Genomic DNA, 23,354 nt, shown 5'->3' on the forward strand with positions numbered 1-23,354 from the left:
AAAAAAAAAAAGAGTTCCCAAAAAAATTGTGTTTTCTATTTTTCAATAGAGGCCCCGGAGAGCTTTTCTTGCAATGACTTTAACTTTATCTTCCATTTGACCGTCAAACTAGGAAGTCATAGCTGCCTTGTTGTTTTCCTCACTTGAAAAATGCCATCCACTGAGAAATTTCTTCAAAACTCGGAAAATAGGACATGATCTTGTAACGGCCCGACCCCTTACCCAGCTGGCGGCCACACTACCAGGACCTGTGGCCTGGATAAAATTATTACTGAGCTGAACCTACTTATACCAAGCCGCACCTCTGAAAAATAATCATTTTGCCCTCAATCGATGGTTAAACACAAGCAAACAAAAGAAGATATGTAAAATTAGTGTATAAATATATTAAATAAAACACAGTGACAAAAACAATAATACAAATCCCCAACGTAGAATATCTCTGTATATGTATATCCCTCCACCAAAGCAGTAAAGTGGAAACACCACACATACAATAACAAAACCTCCCTTGCCACTGCAATGTATAACAAACACAAAACACAAATAACAACAATGGATGAATACTGAAATGTAAATGAACGTGAAATCGAGTCCGGGTAAATCACTGTCCTGAATACGGATGACTGATCAAAAAAAGAAAAAGGTTGCGTTTCAATCTCCCAAATAAAAATGGAACAATCTCACCATGCTTCCTTGGTGTATAGTGGATATTGTCCAACCCCGGGGTTTCTGGTGATGATTGAGCTGTCGTGAATCCGGCGGAATGAGAAGCAAACTGGGAACAAGGCTCAATGTGAATAATGGCAGACAATGATGGTCTGCTGTCGGTAATGAAGTCTCCATCTTTCTCCTTTCTTCTTTCCTCTTTCCCTCCTGATTGTTTAAATAGTGATGAGCTGGATAGAACTGGAAAAGCTCTGGTACTGATGTGCAACCTCCTTCCCCGTTTCCCATTACGGGGACCACATTTAAACAGACACATATTAGTTTAAACGGGGTGTTGTGATGAGATGTGACTGGGTGCTATCTATGTGGCCCCGCTACAATCCAAGGGCACCAGGTCAGAGTCGTAGGATGGATGGTTCAGCTGCTGGAGCCCATCTTCTTGGATGGCAGCCTGGGATTGATGGGACACATGAAGTGACTCCTTGTCGTGAAGAAGCAGCATGCCTGCTGTGAGTTTTCCTCATCTTTTCTCCTTGATTGACTCCCACAAAGCGATCATTGCATTGACGTAGCTCTCCATAACCAGTTAGGGTCAACTTGTGTGGCAAGAACTCCAGAAGCTAAAGTCCTTCAAATCTCTCAGTAGACAGTTGCCGTGACTTGGTCTGCAGATTGGCCTCTCTTGAACGTTTTTGGGTTGATGGAAAGACTTGTCATTCCATTGCATCGACTCCATTTTGGACTCATGGTCTTTGTAATTGACCTGAGTCTTATCTCCAGTCACCAAATGATTAAAAAAAAAAATATATATATATTCACTTGGTTTTCACAGAGCATCTCCATGGTGTCAGTATTCTTGGAAGCCATCTTACACAGACCTTTGACATGCCCCACTTGTCAAGAATTTTCCAAACTGTATCTGACTAGATGCCAGTTTATTCATCTATTTGGGAAATCTCAACGTGCCTGCATGACAAAATTAAATCCTCGACTCTCTTGCACATTTGCTGTGGCAGTTGCTTCCATAGGCCATCTTCATTGGACTCTATGCCCCACTTAAACCGCTTGCTCCAAAATTTGACTTTGTAGGATGATGGGGCCGACTCACCATAAACTGCAGTCATGCACTCAGGGATCATCTCCTTTGGCTTTTCCCCTTATTTTGTGAGAAATGTTATCACTGAACGTTGCTCCAAATCCAGCATTCTCTTACTTGATTCACACGAGGACTCTCCTGACCTCCTGTCTCTTGGGCTGTCAGACTCGCACTGTGCAGGAGTAACCTTGAGACACGTCACAGCATCCCAGACTCGTTTCAAACAGGCTTACTACTTCTTTCATATTCAGGTAGATGAATTTCTCAACACCCCTCGTATCACAATGAGGCCACACAAAGACCACATCGCACAAAACCACAGTAACTCCGGACAACGAATATCACAGTGAACAAGACAAGACTCACACTTCACAATAATCACCAACACGTCCACACGGACCCCTACCAATCCCAGAGTCCCACATAAGGCTGGATGAAGACCTCCTAGGCACTTGAAAGATTTTGGAGCCCCATCTATATGTTATTTTTTCTCATTTAACGTGCGGCATTGTGGGTCCTCAACCATGTTCTCTCGTAACATTTGAGAGCCTCTCAAAGCCAACACCGTTGATAGTTATGACCAAATGAGCTGACTGAAGGGGACAAAGCAAACATTAAGCATGGAGACAGTGCAAAAAATGTGTGCTTTTATTAAAAAGAATCAAAACAGTGTCCAAATAGTGCAGTGTTCAAAAAATACATAGAAACCATTGGTCGGCGGGGGGTGTTAATGAAAATCAGAATGAATAAATCCTTTAAAAGCAGAGGTTAAAAAACAGTCACTGGCTCCGTCATGTTCTTTTCAGTGACCAATAATCTCAGCCCACCTCATACTTGGTCTCCCCAGCTCACCCATAACTCGCGCAGCCGGCGAATACTCAGCAGCCACGAACTTCATCCCCCGACCCCTGTCTTTCCATCTCCTCACAGAGAAGCCAGGCAGTCCGAGGTCGGCACTCCTCCTGTCATCCTTCACGTCCCTGGAGTCGTACCTTGGATTCCTGAGGAGATCATCCGCAATGCTTCTCCCACTTCATGCCATTGTTCAGTGGCGGAGCGAAACAGCCCCTAGAGCGCCACAACCTATGCTCCTTCAAAGGGCTCCTGTTCATGCTACCTTTCCTCTCTAGGTGGCCAAATCGTCCTCACCAAGACTGATCTTCAGATAGATAGATAGATAGATAGATAGATAGATAGATAGATAGATAGATAGATAGATAGATATGAAAGGCACTATATAATAGATAGATAGATAGATAGATACTTTATTAATCCCAGGGGGAAATTCACATAATCCAGCAGCAGTATACTGATACAATAAACAATATTAAATTAAAGAGTAATAAAAATGAAAAAAAAAATTAAAATAAAATTAATGTTCGCATTTACTCCCCCGGGTGGAATTGAAGAGTCGCATAGTGTGGGGGAGGAACGACCTCCTCAGTCTGTCAGTGGAGCAGGACGATGACAAAAGTCTTTTACTGAAGCTACTCCTCTGCCTGGAGATGACACTGTTCAGTGGATGCAGTGGATTATTTATGATTGACAGGAGTTTGCTTAATGCCCGTCGCTCTGCCACAGATGTTAAAGTGTCCAGCTTTAATCCTACAACAGAGCCTGCCTTCTTAACAAGTTTGTCCAGGCGTGAGGCGTCTTTCATCTTTATGCTGCCACCCCAGCACACCACCGCGTAGAAGAGGGCACTCACCACAACCGTCTGGTAGAACATCTGCAGCATCTTACTGCAGATGTTGAAGGATGCCAACCTTCTCAGAAAGTATAGTCTGCTTTGACCTTTCTTACACAGATCATCAGTATTGGCAGTCCAGTCCAATTTGTCATCCAGCTGCACTCCCAGATATTTATAGGTCTGTACCCTCTGCACAGTCACCTCTGATGATCACAGGGTCCATGAGGGGCCTGGGCCTCCTAAAATCCACCACCAGCTCCTTGGTCTTGCTGGTGTTAAGGTGTAAGTGGTTTGAGTCGCACCATTTAACAAAGTCTTTGATTAACTTTCTGTACTTTCTTCAGCAACCATTTTACCATCTCTCTCTCTCTCTCTTTCTTTCTTTCTCTCTTTCTTTCTTTCTTTCTTTTTTCTTTGTTCCATATCCCATTCCACCCCCTCTCCTTTTATACACTGGGACGTGACACAGGTGTGGCGATTAGCAGCTCCCGGTCTCAATTACGGACCTGACTTGTGTTCTTAAGTGTGCAAACGCTCACGCCGCATCGCGCCCGGGAACCGCTCCAGCCACGCGGCCACGCCCCTTCCTTAATCCGCGAATGCGGCGGTTATTTATTTTGAAAGGCAACTAGCCGCAGAACCCCCCTTACCACATAATGTGGGAGCCCCTTTTTATGAACCCTGCTTCAGCTGCACCATTTGCAGTTTTGCACCGTATGGTCCATGGTAAATCCGGTAATGGAATAGATCTGTGGTGACCGCCCTCTAGGGGCGATATAAGAATGCACAGATATATAGCGCGTTGCCGCACACACCACATGACGAACAAGCAACAATTAAGAATTCTGCTTAATGGTTAATCCAGCCCCGACCCCACTAAAAACACTTCCAGAAATTTCAGCAGATGAAATATGAAGAATAATCAACAAATTTGTCCCAATGTTGAAAGTAAAACACAATGGCAACTAAAAGAAGAACAATACTGTCCATGACTAGTGGCCCCATGAGAAAATAAATAAATAAAGATGACGTATTTAGTCCTGCTGGCATACCTCCGATCTCCAATGATAATAATAACCCAAGTTCCTTCCCACAGACACGAATCCCGTCACCCTATGTTATATTTGCTTCGATCAACTGATTCTGATATTCTTTAACGGCAATTGTCACACAGCCCTTTGGTGAATCTAATTTTATAGAGTTTATTTAGTGCAAAATGTATTCCTTCTGTCGTTGTTCTTCCAGATTGTGGAACCGTGTTCCTTTTTCAAACATGTTTTCCGACTCAAAATCCAACTACGGTGGCTTTGAAATGCCCGAAAGTACGGAGTCCTAATCCTGTCTTGCAGCACTGGCACACAGAAACTTTAAAGGCTCTAGTAACCCTGAACATGTACTGCTGTGTGTGGTCTTTGGGACAAAAAGCAACCTTAAGACTCCCTGGAGAGGTGTCAGCTGACTAAGAATGACCAGTGCAGAGGACGTGGACTTGCTGCTCCTCTGACTTTCGTAAGAAGATATTGGCGAGACCATATTTTAGCCATATTACTGGCATTTGAGTCCTGGTAATCTTTGTCTTGAGAAAATACATCCAGATAGACAATCTTTTTAGTGAAAACTTCAAGCTTTGGCCTCTGCTGCTGAGGTGTTTCACTTGCATGTTGTTAAACCATGTGCTTCATTTTGATGCTGTGCCAACAACACAGTTGCTGTGCGGTGGCATTTGTATGCACACATATTATAAATATAGTTAATATATATAGTTCTTTATTTCTCCTTATACAATTTCTTGTATTAGGAATTTGTTAGTTTTCGCATACCCCTTGGGGTTAGAGAGCAGGGTCAGCCATTGTACAACGCCCCTGGAGCAATTGAAGGTTAAGGGCCTTGCTCAAGGACCCAGCAGACTAGGATCTCTTTTGGCAGTGACGGGGATTCGAAACCAGCAACCTTTGGGATACCAGAGCTGATCCTTAGCCTCATAGCCACCTCTCCGCCCTTAGGTAAATATAAAGAAGAAGTATCTGAGCATCTGTGTGTGGGGGTCCACTTGCTATGTCTGTCATTCCAAAAAATGGCACATCATCTTTTATTAATGCAAATGTTTGTAATGCACCATCTGTTGGAATGACAATTGCAGGGAATTTTATTACTAGACACATTGCAAAATATTGTAGATGGTTGCACTGCATTTGTTAATTTTGAGTTCGACATTGATTAGTGAGATTTCACAGTATTTTAGAAAGGAAACACAGCTAGTATATAAATTGTGGAAAAGAAACTTCTCCACCTTAATAAAAGTGTCTGTGTATCGATCCAGTTACTGTGACTGTCATGGCTTTTACAAATCCCATACCAAAAGGCATATAACAGAGACATATGCACTGAATTTCTCATTTCAGTAGGTGGCATATTAGAAATATTTGTAATAATAAAATGCATTGCATTTGTATTTCCAACAGATGGCATATCACAAACATTATTATCACTTTTATAAAACCCATACCAAATGGCATATAACAGAGACATATGAATTGCACGGTGCACTACACACGGCAACACTTAGGTCTATGTTCATTACTTAAATTTCCACCACTCTTAGAATGGTAGCACAGGTAGTTATATTATATATATATATATATATATATATATATATATATATATATATATATATATATATATATATATATATATATATATATATATATATATATATATATATATATACACACTCACCTAAAGGATTATTAGGAACACCATACTAATACGGTGTTTGACCCCCTTTCGCCTTCAGAACTGCCTTAATTCTAAGTGGCATTGATTCAACAAGGTGCTGAAAGCATTCTTTAGAAATGTTGGCCCATATTGATAGGATAACATCTTGCAGTTGATGGAGATTTGTGGGATGCACATCCAAGGCACGAAGCTCCCGTTCCACCACATCCCAAAAATGCTCTATTGGGTTGAGATCTGGTGACTGTGGGGGCCATTTTAGTACAGTGAACTCATTGTCATGTTCAAGAAACCAATTTGAAATGATTCGAGCTTTGTGACATGGTGTATTATCCTGCTGGAAGTAGCCATCAGAGGATGGGTACATGGTGGTCATGAAGGGATGGACATGGTCAGAAACAATGCTCAGGTAGCCCGTGGCATTTAAACGATGCCCAATTGGCACTAAGGGCCTAAAGTGTGCCAAGAAAACATCCCCCACACCATTACACCACCACCACCAGCCTGCACAGTGGTAACAAGGCATGATGGATCCAAGTTCTCATTCTGTTTACGCCAAATTCTGACTCGACCATTTGAATGTCTCAACAGAAATCGAGACTCATCAGACCAGGCCACATTTTTCCAGTCTTCAACTGTCCAATTTTGGTGAGCTTGTGCAAATTGTAGCCTCTTTTTCCTATTTGTAGTGGAGATGAGTGGTACCCGGTGGGGTCTTCTGCTGTTGTAGCCCATCCGCCTCAAGGTTGTGCGTGTTGTGGCTTCACAAATGCTTTGCTGCATACCTCGGTTGTACCGAGTGGTTATTTCAGTCAAAGTTGCTCTTCTATCAGCTTGAATCAGTCGGCCCATTCATTCTCCTCTGACCTCTAGCATCAACAAGGCATTTTCGCCCACAGGACTGCCGCATACTGGATGTTTTCCCTTTTCACACCATTCTTTGTAAACCCTAGAAATGGTTGTGCGTGAAAATCCCAGTAACTGAGCAGATTGTGAAATACTCGGACCGGCCCGTCTGGCACCAACAACCATGCCACGCTCAAAATTGCTTAAATCTCCTTTCTTTGCCATTCTGACATTCAGTTTGGAGTTCAGGAGATTGTCTTGACCAGGACCACACCCCTAAATGCATTGAAGCAACTGCCATGTGATTGGTTGATTAGATAATTACATTAATGAGAAATTGAACAGGTGTTCCTAATAATCCTTTAGGTGAGTGTATATATATATATATATATTGTGGTCCCCGGCCGGGCGGCTTGTGCCTCCTCCAGACCACGAGGGGGCTTCCGTCCTGGTTATGTTGGGGGCCTCGGGAACAGGGCTTGGAAGCCCAGCCCTGTAGGGACCTGTGGCCACCGCCAGGCGGTGCCCCGATGCCGGAATATCCCGTGTGGTCCATGGCCGGGACACCCAGTAGGACCAGAGGAGGGCTTGTGCCTCCTCAAGACCGTGAAGGGGCGTCCGTCCAGGTTATGTGGGGGGCCTCGGGTAAAGGGCTTGGAAGCCCAGCCCTGTAGGGACCCGTGGCCACTGCCAGGCGGCGCCCTGGTGCCTGAGGAACCCTGGAGCCCAGCACTTCCACCACACCAGGAAGTGCTGGGGAGAAGAAGACAGGAGACACCCGGACGGCTTCCGGGTGCACAACCGGCACTTCCGTCACACAGGGGTGTGTCCAAGAGGGAGTGCCAGGAAGCAGCTGGAGCCCATCCGAGTTCCCATATAAGAGGCCGCCTCCCTTCAGTCGATGGCGGAAGTCGGGTGGCAGAGAGATGGAGCTGGAGAGAGGACGGGAGGTGGCCAGGAGAGAGAGAGGCATAAAGTCTTTGAGGCCTGGACATTGGGGAATCGGTGCAAGAGGCACTGGGGAGTGCATGTGACTGTATATAATATTGTAAATAAAATGGGTGTGTTGGGTGAGAAACCGTTGTCCGCCTGTCTGTGTCCGGGTCACCTTCCACAATATATATATATATATATATATATATATATATATATATATAATTGATTTAATTGAAATCACACAACATTCCATACAGATAGATCAATCTTTACAAAAATAAGAAAGAGAGCAAGTCAAGCAGAGTAAACCTTTAAGCTAATACAGATAAGTAAATAGATAAATTAATAAATGAATAAAGATAAATGGAGTAAAAGAGGGGACAGAATCTGCTTCCTGAATTCATAAGCTTATTCTAAAATGTTCTTGATCAGATCCTGTTAGGTTCTGAACAAGTTCTACACAGATCTTCTAAGTGCAAATTAAATTTTTCCAGTTTCAAATAGTATTTAACATCAGTTACCTGCTGACTTAAAAGAGTCTGTTTTCCACAATATTTTAGAGTGTCCCTGTGGGAGTTTGCTGCTTTCAACTAAACACATATTTGTGACCAGAGGTAATGATGCTGGATGAGAATGCATGAGGCTACAGAGAGACAATGTATCTTCTGAAGAGAGGAGTGCCATGCGTTTGTCTCGACTGCTTAAATACATTTTGGACCATCTGCAGTTGCCTGATCTCTCATGCTGGTGTCAGTCAGTCTGCCATTATCCAAACCGCTATATCTTAACACAGGTTCACGGGGGTCTGCTGGTCTCTACTATTAAGTTGCAGCAATCCAGACGTGACAAAAACCAAAGCCTGGCCAAATTTTGTGCTTCTCACTCAGTCAGATAAGGTCCGATTGTGCAAATGTTATACAGAAGTGAACCTACAGGAACAAGAGACAGTTGAAATGTGGCTAGTGAAAGAAATCTGCTCCTCAGTCATCATCCCATGATTATATTTGTGACAATGGAACAAGCCGTATAGACATGGAGAGCTGAACAGACTGATTGGCTGGGATAACAAGAAGCTGCATCTTTGCCTAGTTGAGCTATAAATGGTGGTCCTTCATTCTGGTTGAAATATCAGTAAGAGATACGGAGACTCACAAGTGGCAACACTCTGGACAACAGTCCCATCGTAAACTGACAAGGAATTTAAAAAATAAAAAAGAACTGTACTTTGTAACACCATTTTTATGTGGCAAAGTAACATAGTCCACGATAGTGAAGAAATAACTTCGATTGAAAAACAAAGAACTTAACCTTTAATCGTAAAAAGAAAAAGCGAAGCGTTGAACAGCAATTCTCACTCCGTACAGTAGATGGCAGTCTTTACCCGATTTGTAAAACTTTCCTAAAGCGTCGAAGACTCGCTTTACTTCCGCCTGTTATTCAAGGCGCGCGTCCACACCGACTGTCTGCGCTTTCTGCTTTTGAAAAAGCGAGAAGAAGACGACGATTTCAAAATAGTCACTTGGTAACACTTACGTAGAATAACACATAATGTCTTAGTTTCGTGTCGCGAGTTGATGCCTGGTTTTACTTCCGCCTGCCGAACTTGGAGACATTCTTCCAGGATAAAAGCGAGGAGAAAAGAGAAAGGAGGACGACAAGGACGAGTGCCTGTAAGTCACGGGCAAGGACGGGAATACCGGGTGGGACATGAGAAGGGAGCGGGGCGCCGGTTAGGCAATCCACGCTTTCATTGGTCATTGTTGTCGGACAGACGGGCGATCGAGTCCCCGAGTCGCAAAATTCAAAGTGGGCACCTTACGAACTCTTGGCTCCGACTCGGAACATTCAGAGAAAACAAAGCTACTAGAAGTCTTGGAGTTGAGACGTAACGCGGACCCAGAGCCTGTTGAAGCCCACGGTAATGGCGTAGAATGTTCGATGGCGCCCTTCGATGTCAATAGCGGCCAGTGTGTTGTTAGACTTAGACGACCCGGGTGTCCCATTTGAGTGCACCTTCCGCAACATAAACGGCTCACCGACAGTATTAATTAACAGGTTTAAGAGAACTGAGAGGGGTTGGTGGTGTCCCCGCGGTGTTTGGAGTGCGCGCCCCTCACATTTAGTTACATAAATGGAGCCCCTCTGTGTACAGTACTTTTTTTTTTTTTTTTTGTTCGGGCTCTCCGTGACGCCTTCTGCAAGTTGCCGCCCTGGGCATCTGCCAATGTAGCCCATACCTAATTCTGCCACTGCGCGGGCATTTCGTGTTATCATTTGTTTTAAACAGAAAAGGAGAATCTGGGGGGCCCTTCCAGAAAGCAGGATTAACGTGAAAATTGCTAAATTTCCCCCTGGGCACAAGTAAAGATTATCTATCTATCTTATAAAGTGCCTTTCATTTATCTATCTATCTATCTATCGATCTATCTATCTATCTATCATATAGTGCCTTTCATTATCTATCTATCTTATATAGTGCCTTTCATTTATCTATCTATCTATCTATCTATCTATCTATCTATCTATCATATAGTGCCTTTCATTATCTATCTATCTATATCTATCTATCTATCTATCTATCTATCTATCTATTATATTGTGCCTTTCACATCTATCTATCTATCTATCTATCTATCTATCTATCTATCTATCTATCTATCTATCTATCTATCTATCTATCTATCTATCTATCTATCTATCTATCTATCTATCTATCATATAGCGCCTTTCATTATCTATCTATCTTATATAGTGCCTTTCATTTATCTATCTATCTATCATATAGTGCCTTTCATTATCTATCTATCTATATCTATCTATCTATCTATCTATCTATCTATCTATCTATCTATCTATCTATCTATCATATAGTACCTTTCATTATCTATCTATCTTATATAGTGCCTTTCATTTATCTATCTATCTATCATATAGTGCCTTTCATATCTATCGAAGTAAATCCGGTCACAAAAACTTCCAATCCAATTGGCTGTCCAGCAGAGCTACTGAATTGCGGAGCTGCACAGATCTGCAGCTGGACCCATCTCGATCTGCGAGACCGTAGTTGCGGATAATTTGCTTATCCTGCTTTCTGGAATGAGCCTCCTCCAAAATAAAAGGTTTTCACCCAATCCAGTTTGGTTAGCAATGCTCTGAAACCAAATTACCAAAAAAAGAGCAAATTCCTGGTTCTTTAATGGCACTTTATGTTTTTTATTGGATTATGTGGTTCTTCTTATAACTGTTTTTTGACGAAGTGCCATTTCATTTTGGGAAGAGTTTTTTTTTTATATATATATATATATATATATATAAACATATGAAGTTGGTTCTTTCTGCTTTGGAGAGCTTCCTATTATCTGGGAAAAACTCAAAATCTTGAATGTACTGTACGGTAGACCACCTTACAGATTTAGAAAGTCTGAATTTAGCCGGTGCTATCAAACGCAGCGAGAGTCATTTTACAATCGGGAACAATTGGCCTCACAAATCAATTAGCGTTTATCCATGAATATTTACTGTATGGAGCCTGTTATGGGTCTAAATAAATAGACAGTTCTTTTTGGAGCCTTCCTGTAGAATGGTCTGGTTCCCCCTCTGGCACCTTTTATTTGTAAGAGTGTAGAAGCTCGACTCCTGTGCCAAACTATTCCCAGAGAAGGAAGCGTTTGCATGAATTTTACCATTTTACCTCCAAGCCTTACATCTTTTTTTTTTTTTTGTCAGGATTCTTCGTAACATAACACTGGAGATGTCTCAGCAAAGCCACGACAAAGGTGTGCCTAACTTTGAAACGTTGCACGGGGTGACTTCGTGAGACAGAAAGGAAGAACCGGTACCAAAGAGGAGTTCCGCAGAGTGCCAGGTAGGATCACCACATTTAAACAATAGGACACGGGTAATACAGTAGACTGGCTGGTAGAGCCAGCTGCCCACCTTCATCCTTTCTACGTGGTCCCTCACCTTGTAGCCTCCTCCGCGCTATGTTTACCCCTAGAAAAGCACTGTTACATTTTTTTTTTCATCAACAGAAACCTCTAAATGATGGTAGGAGAGGTGCGTCTGGTGTCCACAACAGCCTCGGGAATTGTGGGAGATCCGACTTCAGTTTCCGGAGTGTTCGGCGCAGAGCCGTGCTGCTCTTCTGGTCTGATTACGCATATCAAACTTAGCTGATTTTTGACTCGGAAGCTGCCTGATTAGTCGGTTTTGATCGCCTTTGTTAAACCCCAAAGGGGAAATTGTCCTTTTCACATGACCTTTTTGGGGTCCAAGTGCAGGAATACAACTACTGTTATAAAACTAATAGCACGGAAGGAACTGCAAAGAGTCGAACCAAAAGCAACTGGCCCTCCCTGCCCAGACACGCTGACGTATACAATACTAGCCGTGCCCCACTGCTTCACCCACGTAATAATAATAATACTTTGCATTTCTATAGCGCTTTTCTCGCTACTCAAAGTGCTCAGCAATTGCAGCTTAACTCTTTGAGGGCGGAATATTTTTTCCAAAAAAAACACAGGTTTTCTGAAAAGCACCCAAAGCAAGGGTCTCGCACATAAATCAACCTAAAGTATCAATTGCTGGGACGCTTACAGGGGCGGCATGACGGCCGGCAGGAACGTGAGGCAGGATCAGCAGCAGGTGTGGTCACAGCACGATACAATCTGGTTTGTACCTCATGTCATTATGACTGGTGGTCTTCATCTGCACAAACGTGTTTGGCACTACGATTAGCTGCAGGTCGATAAGCGAATGATTTCGTTTTCAATCTCAATCTCCAGATCACTTGCGACAGGTCAGAGTCCAATTCAGTGATAATATACAAAACGTCGTCCTTGGAATAGTTTGCTTCAATCTCTTGCCGGATGTCGATGCCACGTTTGTCGTTGTTTGCTCTTCACTGCTCCCGCAAGCACAGGGAATCTCAGTCAAACCAACAAAGCTCACTTTCCTTCTAGCAAAGAGAGTCAAACTAAAACATGACGGTGGGGTTTGTCACCATTTGCAGTTGCTTGCTGCTCTCAACCCCTCCCTATTGACAAAAGTCGACATCCGCCCTGAAAGAGTTAAGGGCCTTGCTGAAGTGCCCAACAGAGCAGAGTCCCTTTGTGCATTAATGGGATTCGAACCGGCAACCTTCCGATTGCCAGTTCAGATCCCTAGCCTCGGAGCCACCACTCCGCCCACCTCTCTACTCCTGATGTCACTCTTCCTCTCTGCCAGTGTCCTTTATCTCGGGATTAGCGCAAACATATCACTCTTACAAGTGAAATGTAATTCTTAGTGCAATGAGAGAAGTTGCAAAATCAACCGGAATGTTCAAGCAAATTCCAGAAAAAAACCTGATCTAAATCCGTGAAGAAGTTCTCCCGTACGCTAGCTAAGCGGAGTTAAGGATATATATATACATATAGATATAGATAGATGGTTGAATAGTTTTATTGTCAAGTAATGCAAAGAGTACGCGACACGTGTTTCGCCATAATCAGGTGTACACTCTCACTGCACGCCCCTCTCGGGAATCGAACCTCGGACGTCCGCATCAGAGGTGAAGCCGCGGCGTGTGGTTCGTTTATTTGACAGCATGTAGTTCGGTGTAATTACATTCGTGGCATTCGACCACAATCTGATTGTATGGGTGGTTACCTACCAGGTAACGCTTGTGGTTGGTCAGCAAGTCGGCAAACATCCGCTGACGCCCGAGGTTCGATTCCCGAGAGGGGGTGCAGTGAGTGTGTACGCCCGATGAACCCAGAATTAGGGCGAAATACGTGTCGCGTACTCTTTGTATTATTTGACAGTAAAACAATTCAACCATTCTATGATCTGCTCCTCGCAACTGAAAGAGGGCACCGTGGCGGATGTTAGCCGACTTGCTGACCAACCACAGGCGTTTTCTGGTAGGTAACCAACCACACGATCAGATTGTGATTCAGACTACGAATGCCTTGAATATATCCATCTATCTATTGATCGATCGATCGAGAGAGATATATACAGATATACAGCGCACCAGAGGGACTGCCCATAAATAAAGTCGTGACGACACAATCTATGGACAATCGCCAATAAAAACGGTTCATTTTACAAGTTTGAAAGACATTTTATTAATAAAGGAACCAAAGGGTAAATCTTAAATTTAATTCATGTGCACGTTGAGATTGTTTTTCAGCACATATGAGATTGATGCGAGGATCAATTTTCGAAAGACGGACGCGCATTTCCTTGTCGATCATTTGAAGTCTCGCGTTTCTTAGACTTCATTTCCGTAAGTGTTCCGTTATCTGTTTTTCCAACATAAAATATTTTTTTAAACGTGTTTTTAATCAACCAAAGGTTCAAAAACACTAGCAATTTAAAATATTTTACAAAAGTTTTCGCGGCGCCTGGCACACCGGTTGCCCGACAATGAGAGATATCTATACTAATAAAAGGCAAAGCCCTCACTGACTGACTCACTGACTCATCACTCACTCACCACTAATTCTCCAACTTCCCGTGTCGGTAGAAGGCTGACATTTGACAGGCTCATTCCTTACTGCTTACTTACAAAAGTTAAGCAGGTTTCATTTCGAAATTCTACACGTAACGGTCGATAACGTTCGCCATGTTGAACTTCCTTATTTATGGCCCCATCTTCACGAAATTTGGTAGGTAGCTTCCCTGTTGTAACCAAGACCGATGTACGTACTTATTTCGGTGGTATGATGCCACTGTCGGCCTCCATATTGAACTTTTCAACAGTCTTTGTTACTTTTGGGCCCATCTTCAAGAAATTTGGTACGCGGGTTCCCAACGCTAACTGAATCCTACTTACGTACATATATAAGTCCATAAGGCCATCCGTCGCTCCGGTCTCTACATTCCCTTCCTTGCTTCGCCACGGGATTCACGTCTCCCTGCTGATAACTACAGCCTTTTTATTTAATCCACGGCTTCTCCGCTGTTTTATTGTTCATTTATTACGATTATAGTTATTGTGTAGGTATTTTAGACTTACTTTACATTGTTCAGATACCCATTTCCTTTATCATTCCAACCGTACCCCATTAACATGTCTATCGAGATGATCACCATCGATCAAAGAACTGTCACTTACCGAGTGGTTTCCATGCCCGGAGATGCCACCTACCTTTTCCATTGTCTTTGTTACATATTGCACGGCCATATCAGGCTCACTCTTGATATCCATTGTGTCTTATGTATTGAATGACTGGGACAGTTTCAAGGTGTGGACTGATGACGTACAGGAGATAATTAGACTACACAGGAGCACTAGAAGAGTGAAATGCTTATGACCTTCATCTATGGATCTGCATGTGAGTTGATGGCTGCCGCTGAATTCTTCGGTTGTCGCTTTCAAGTGTACCGAAATGGCCAAATATTTTACACCTTTCGACAACCGCCAATGCCTCTTAAACATCTTAGATTCACAGGTGACGATTTCAGTAGTGGACACTTTGATGTTTATGAATGTTTCAACTCTCAAAAGCTGGGTGTGAAGTTATTGATTAAACAGGTTGTATACTTACAACGCCTGACAGATGCCGAATGTCACTTCAACACAAGTCCTACAAATACTGTCGTAAGTTAAACAAACCATGAAACTCAAACCGATTATGACAGCAGCAATCCAAGCTGTGAGATTTGAGACAAGATTACTGTTCACATGGCCGACTGTACGTTACATGCTCAAGAGTAAGCTCAGCGCACAGCTTGGTCATATTACAACTCACAATGTGGTATACAAAGAGATCCTTAACAAATAATTATTGGTAGATTTTCCCTCAGTTTAAAAAGGTCAAATTTTCTTCTTAATAAAAATTTTAAGGCAGTACTTCGCCGCGGCAAAGCGCGGGTATTTTGCTAGTGTATATATATATGTGTATATGTATATATGTGTATATATATATATGTATATGTATATATGTATATGCTGGAGTCTATCCCAGCTAGCATAGGGTGCATGGCAGGAACAAACTCTGGACAAAGCACCAGGCCATTAAAGGGCAAACGCATAAACACACACACAGTTGAGTATCACCAAGCCACCTAAAATGCATGTCTTTGAACTGTCGGAGGAAACCCACATGGACACACTGGGAGAACATGCAAACTCCACACACCGGGACGAGGAACCCTGGTCTCCTTACTGCGAAACAGCAAGTTAAAACAAAAGTTATTTTATTGTTTAACTAGCTGTGTAAGCCCGGGCTCCTAGAAGCCATGGATTCTCGCACTTCAATCGATCAATCAAACTCATCAGTTGTGTATTAGTGGCTAAGCGAGCTTCTCTCTCCTTGGAGGTTTCGTTTTGCCGACGTGCTCACCTCGCTTGTGTATCAGCAGCTAAGCGAGTTTCTCTTTCTTGGCGGTTTCACTTTGGTAACAGAGACGATTTCTTTGAACTTCATGCCGTACCCTCGCTCTTCCGGGCCGGACAGACACACACACACACACACACACTTCCATGTGTAGACATTTATATAGAAGACCATTCCTTGACAGGCTTTTAGTTCAGTCCACACCATATAATCCCTGTCTCCTTCCGCCTTCACACCGAGTGTCGTCTTCCTCCCAACTCATTTAAGCGAGACAAGATGGCATCTGTTATGGTGGACCCGGCGGATACTTCCAATGTCACAACATAGCATGGCAGAAACGCCACGTCATGAAGAAGCTCCCTTAAAGTAGGCAGTGCCCGTCCCAAACTACAGGTCCCACGGAATCCTATGGGTGACCAAGCTGGGGTCATACCAGAAGGGGCACTGCCACCTTTCACCCTGGCTGGATAAACTGTCCCCCAGTGCATCCATTATATGACCGCCCCTATTGGAATAGGAACCTAGTGCCAACCTGGTTAGACTGCACCTCCACTTATGCAGTCCATCCATTACGACCTCTTGGCCAGGTAAGGTGGTGTTGCTCATCTCAGATAAGATGCCTGTCCATCTGCTATACGCAGTAAACCCAGGGTGGGCAAAAGTAGGTTTACAGTTGTGAGTACATGAAATGCAGACTTAATTCTTGTATTATTTCTTCATTAATTTGTATCATTTCTTTGTTACACATGACCCGTATCTTAACATGCGGAGGGGCACTGCTTTACCACAGTTACACAGACGGCATGATAATGAAGCCTTCTTCATTTAAATAAGATGGAGCTCCTCTACACTCTGCTGTGAAAGTGTGCGAGTTTCTCGAACAGGTCGACGAGACCACCAGACCTCACCCCAGACTACTTCTTTTGGGGGAGTTATCAAAGATAGCTTAGACCTTAATATCCTTAAGATGTATCGGCCAATTTCCAATGTTCCATTCATATCTAAAGTTCTCCAGTAGATCGTTGTGTCCCAACTTCAGTCCTGTCTTTTAAAAAAACATCCTTTCTGAACACTTTTTTTTTTTCTCAATCTGGTTCTCATCCTAAACGCAGCACAGAAACTGCTCTGGTCAGTTCCGCAAATGTAGCTAACATGGGACTCTTATCAATTCTTGTACCTTGTGACCTCAACTCCACATTTGATACCACATCTCATCAGGTACTTCTAGTGTTGGAGCCTGTGTTTCCTCGTCCTCCGAGTGGTTTTCTTCCGACCTCGCTGATAGGACGCAATTTGTTCAAATCAAGGGGCTTTAAATCTTGAGAGTGCAGTCGTTACTCGGGGAGTCCCGCAGGGTTCTGTTTTGGAGCCGCTTCTTTTTCTCCTTTGCGTCTTTAATATCTCTCGACACCAAGGTATTGAATTTCACATGCGGCTTTATCTGTCCACTCAATCCACTTGTGTTTTCCCCTCCAGATACTCTTATGGCATGTTTCTTCAAGACATAAAGTCATGGATGACTCATAATTTCCTCCAATTCAATAGCAATAAAACTGAGGCGTCCTCCTCCTTGGTTCTAAATCCACACTCGCAAAGGTTAACCGTCCTTCCATTTTAATTAATAACATTAACACAAACATCTCTTCCCAGGTTCAGAGCCTGGACGTCACTCTAGACAGTACCCTCTCTTCTTCTTCCCATATAAATAAGTAGCTGCCCCCCCCGTTTGCTCAGCCTGTGTAAAAGTGAACCAGGACAGCGAGGAGGACCACACTCGGCTCCCTAACCCTGAGTCACACTCCTCTCTCCCCTCAGCCCACAGTCTCTGTCTCAGATTAGCGCAAATAAATCGCTCCTGCCAGCGGACTGTGATACTTAGCGCAATGAGAGAAAAAAATCAACCGGAATTTTCAAGCAAATTCTAGAAAAGAAAAACCTAAATCCGTAAAGTGGTTTTCTCATTCGCGTGTAACATACACCCAGAAGCTGGTGCGAGAGTGAGGAGGGCCCCAACCCGTCCCTCTTGGATTCACACAAATAAATCGGGAACGCAAGTGAACTCTGATATTTAGTGTGACGAGAACGGTCGCAAAATCAACCGGAATGTTCAAGCAAATGCTAGTTAAAAAAAAAAAAAACCCCGATCTAAATCCGTTAAGTAGTTCTTTTGTGAAAAGCAAACAGAAAGACAGACTTCCTTCTTCCATCTCCGACACCTTTGTAGATTTTGTCCTGTTCTTACGCAGCACAGTGCACAATGCCTGAGTCACCTCACATATAGATTACTGCGATGCTTTTCTATCTGGCATCCCACAAAAACGTATCCGTCGCTCACAACTTCTTCTCGTTCTTCTTCTTCTCTTCCTCCTCCTCCTCCTTGTTGCTGTTCTTCTTCTCCTCCTTATTGTCCTTGTTCCTCTCCTTCTTCTTGTCCTTCTCATTCTTCTTGTTCTCCTTCTGCTTGTTCTTGTCCTTCTCTTTCTTGTTCTCCTCTTCCTCCTTTTTCTTTATTGTTCTTCTTCTCCTCCTTCTTCTCCACCTCCTTTTTATTGTTCTTCTTGTTCTCCTCCTTCTCGTTCTTGTCCTTCTTCTTGTTCTTCTTCTTGTCCTTCTTTATGTTCTTGTACTCATTCCTCTTGTTCTCATCTTCTCTTCTTCCTCCTCCTCCTTGTTGTCGTTCTCCTCCTCCTTCTCCTGGTTATTGTCCTTGTTCTTCTCCTTTTTCTTGTCCTTCTCATTCTTCCTGTTCTCCTCCTCCTCGTTCTTGTCCTTCTTGTCTTTCATGTTCTTGTACTCATTCTCGTTCTTCTTGTTCTCGTTCTTCTTCTTTCTCCTCCTCCTTGTTGCTGTTCTTCTCCTTCTTATTGTCCTTGTTCTTCTACTTCTTGTCCTTCTCATTCTTCTTGTTCTCCTCCTCCTCCTTCTGCTTGTTCTTGTCCTTCTCTTTCTTGTTCTCCTTCTTCTCCTCCTTTTTATTATTCTTTTTCTCCTCCTAATCCTTATTCTCCTTCTTGTTCTCTTCCTCCTTCTTGTTCTCTTTCTCCTCCTTCTTGTTCTCTTCTCCTTCTTGTTCTCTTCCTCCTCCTTCTTCTTCTTCTGCTTCTTCTTCTTCTTCTTCTCCTTCTTATTGTCCTTGTTCCTCTTGTTCTTAATAGGCTGACTTACACCATCAATGGATGATTGCATTATTTTTTTATTTTTTATTTTTTTTTCCCACTTGCAGCACATACAACTAAAGTGAATTCCCTATGCACCAATACTCTCTCAGCAGTGGGATTTGAATCCACAGCCTCAGGGTCTGGGGTCTGAAGTCCAAAGCCTCTCCCTCTACGCCACACTGATGTTCTCCAGGTCTGGACTGCCAGCGTGAAAAAGGAATCGCAGGCACTTGGGGCGAGAGAGTGAGAGAAGAGTTTTACACGGAGCATGGCCTCAGCCAAAGAGAATGGCGTGCATGAAGGACTGGCCCACATTAAACAAGAGGACTGTGAGTGGGAGGCACCAGAATATTTGTCTGCGAAGGTGGAAGATTACGAAAGACAGATTTCAGATTTTAAAGCGGAGGAGCCTGAGGGGGAGACTGTGGATGTTAAAACGGAGCTTTGTACCCGCTGGCATCCCGTGCAAGTGAAACTTGAGTTGCCGGAGTTTGAGGAGAACATCCCCGAAGGAAACGGGTGGGACGCAGAAGGGCAGGAGTCATCTGGGAGCGTAGGAATGAGTAAGTAATGTGGTTAAGACGTAAAAGAAGGTGAAACACGATCAAAGGGTGTTTTGTGGTGACATTTTGAGCAGGTGTAAATGAGACTGGGCATTGGGTACATTTGAACAGAGACCCCAGATGCTTGGTTAGCTGTATTTCCTGCATACAACTGTGATTTGTAAGCAGTGTGATATCGCAGGCTAGTTTTGTTATATTTATTAATTAGAAATATCACATCTTGGTCAAAGATGACTGTGCAGTAAAGTCTGTGGTGGCACGTTTCGTTTGGATTGGGTGATTCACTTTTGGTTATTGGGTCCACAGCATCACGTCCTCCCACACAGACAGACATACACGCTGAAGGTGGATTCCTGAAACTTTGAAGTCGGTCATAATGTGGTCGAACTCACAGAACTGTGCTTACAGTGTTTTACTTGATAAATGAGTACTGGCATAATGTGTTTGGAAAGCTAAATGACTCCGGCTGCATGTAGAACTATAGTACAATACTCGTGACATACCAAAGTATTCTAGTAAAGATTACGAAGCATAGCTTGATCAAAAGGATAGCAAAACCGTGAAAGAGACGCTCAGTAAGAGCAATGAAAATAACAGAGTGAGGGGCAGTAACGACAACGGGACAAGGAGGGGCCTGAACTTGAGTTTGGCTAAACGGCCTCGTTTCATCCATCTGTTTTCTTAACCTGGGGCCTCAGTTAGCTTTTGAAGTAGGACAGACCTTGACCTGAGTACAGATGCCAGTCCACTGCTGGGCGCACTGACATGCACAGTCGCAACAGATGGTGAGAAACACGGCAGGCACATCTTTGGGATAGGAGAGAAAAAAGAATGTTGGAAATTGAACAGACAAGCAGGAGAATGTGCAAACGGCATTTACACACAGTGTCAGACCAGGCCTATTAAATAAAATGTATTATTATTGTTAATACAATTGAGATGTGAAGCGGCAAAACCAACAACTGTGTCACCTATTTTATTTTTTCACAACCAATCTACTTCAAAAGGCGTAACTAAATGTGTTTGTGTTATTGCAGACTTACAGGCGACAGGCACATCTCCATCTTCATGTGTTCAGACTTCTTGTCAGCGGAGGCTGCAACAGAAGCAGGACAAGGAAAAGACGAAGAAATCAACAAGAGGATCAACGAATTTGACCCCATCCACTTTGCAGTGCAGTTCCCTTTCTGTTGTCAAGCTAACACAGGCAGAAGCCATCAACCCTGATCAACAAGAGCGTGATGCAGATCAAGAAGCTGCGCGTGTGGGCCGAGAGTGCAAAGAAACTTCCAAAAAGAAATCGGACAGCGAGGATTGTAGGTCAGTTCATGCAAAACCGAAGCCGTGTTGCTGTTCTGAATGTGGAAAGCAATTCTTTTTCAGTAGCAGCCTCCAAAGACACATGAGAACCCACACTGGAGAGAAACCCTATTGCTGTCCTGAGTGTGGCAAAAGATTCACTGCCATCAACACTCTTCAGAACCATGCAAGAATTCACACAGGAGAGAAACCGTTTTGCTGTTCAGATTGTGGCAAACAGTTCTCCACCAAAAGTAGTCTTCGACAGCACAAACGAATTCATACAGGAGAGAAGCCATATTGCTGTTCCGAGTGTGGCAAAAGATTTCTCCATAATTGCAGTCTTCAGAACCACATAAGAGTTCACACAGGAGAGAAACCGTATTGCTGTACCGAATGTGGCAAACGTTTCACTAACATTAGCACTCTTCACGGCCATGAAAGAATTCATACGGGTGAAAAGCCGTATTGCTGCTCTGAATGTGGCAAGCAATTCTCCAAAGTCAGCAGTCTTTTACAGCACACACGAATTCACAGTGGAGAGAAGCCATACTGCTGTTCTGAATGTGGTAAAAGGTTTCTCTATAACTGCAGTTTCCAAAGACATGCAAGAATCCACACAGGAGAGAAACCCTACGGCTGTGTTGAATGTGGAAAAAGATTCACTGACAGTAGCGCCCTTTGGCAGCACAAAAGAATCCATACTGGAGAAAAGCCATTTTGCTGTTCTGTGTGTGGTAAACGATTCCCTCTTAACTACAAACTTCAGAGCCACTTAAAAATCCACACAGGTGAAAAGCCGTTTTCCTGCCCTGAATGTGGCAAACAATTCTCCAATAGCAACAGTCTTAAAAATCACATAAAAAGTCACACTGCAAGATGATTTTCCCTTAATAGTCGTTATGATCATTCAGAAATTCACAACGGCGGAAAAAGCTTACTGTTGTACTGAGTGTGGAAAGCGAGTCTCATGCAGCAGTGAACTTTGTTGCCATAAAATAATTGATTTTGATAAGAATTCTCTTAGTTATTCCGAATGTGGGAAGTGATTCTCACACAGCCAGAGTCTTAATAGGCAAATGAGAGTAAGCTGTAAGGAATAAGTTAAAAGGAAAAGATGGCGGGAAGGAGTTAACACGAAATCTCATAAATAATGATGTCTTGATGAGTTCCTACAAATGGTGGACTTCATTGTTTCCCAAAGCTCAGGAGAACCTGCTTACAGTAGGGAATGGAAGTAATTAGACCTCTTTACTTTCAGCATGCTTTTGTGTGTTGTAGATTTTATTTTAAATGGATAAATATGCCATTGTTGCCTATCAGTCTACACTCACTGACCTATAATGCCAAAGTTAAAACATGATTTTTAGAAAAGGTTGCAAAGTAGTTAAAAATGAAAAATCAAGAGATCGCATTCTTGTAAGTATTCAGGCCCCTAATTCTGTTCTTTGTAGAAGCCCCTTAGATAATCATCTTGTTTACTCCGTACAAAGTTTTTGCACCCCTGAATTTGACCAGTTGATCACGTTCTAGATGACCGCTCCTCTCTCAAGCTTCTTTAGATTAGTTGGGGAGTGTCCATTAACTGCCATCTTCAGGTCTCCCCACGCTTCTTCTATGGCAGGAGTGTCCAAATCCAATCCTGAAGGGCTGCAGTAGCTGCCGCTTTCTTAATCGGTAACCAGTTTCTGCTGTTAATTGACTTCTTTTCTCTTTGTTTAAATTGCCTTTGTTAATGAACACTTCCCTGAATTGCTTCTTATTTTCCTGAAATGGCAGCCAAATTAAAATGAGATGTGAAGTGAGCCAGCAGATGACCTGCTAAGTTGGAGGCCTCAAACTCCAATCAGTTTTCGTAATTAGAAGGTGATTCTTGTTGGTAATTTAACTCGCTATACACAAGTAATTCCATGGCCTGTTGGTGCTCTAATTCCACCACAGCAGACGGCATCATGAAAATGTGTTGTGGACGTGAGCTGATCAAAGCTGCTGTGGAAACTTGCCCTTTCTTCTCCAAAGTTTTGTTTCATTTGCTAA

General features: G+C 43.1%; 1 protein-coding gene across 2 annotated transcripts; it reads left to right on the top strand.

The window, feature by feature from the left end:
- The first annotated feature begins 9,408 nt into the window (after nt 1-9,408).
- On the top strand, nt 9,409-23,354 carry LOC120528282 (zinc finger protein 501-like). 2 transcript variants are annotated; one of them, XM_039752417.1, is made up of 5 exons: nt 9,409-9,640; nt 11,697-11,835; nt 12,002-12,117; nt 19,521-20,018; nt 21,056-23,354. In XM_039752417.1, the coding sequence occupies exons 4-5, from the start codon at nt 19,724-19,726 to the stop codon at nt 22,198-22,200; spliced, it is 1,440 nt and encodes a 479-aa protein (XP_039608351.1). In that variant the 5' UTR covers nt 9,409-9,640; nt 11,697-11,835; nt 12,002-12,117; nt 19,521-19,723; the 3' UTR covers nt 22,201-23,354. The 2 variants fall into 2 exon arrangements, with proteins under 2 accessions (XP_039608351.1, XP_039608350.1); XM_039752416.1 differs by lacking the exon at nt 12,002-12,117.

Source organism: Polypterus senegalus, chromosome 4 (assembly GCF_016835505.1).
Source record: "Polypterus senegalus isolate Bchr_013 chromosome 4, ASM1683550v1, whole genome shotgun sequence".
Taxonomy (NCBI): Eukaryota; Metazoa; Chordata; class Cladistia; order Polypteriformes; family Polypteridae; genus Polypterus; species Polypterus senegalus.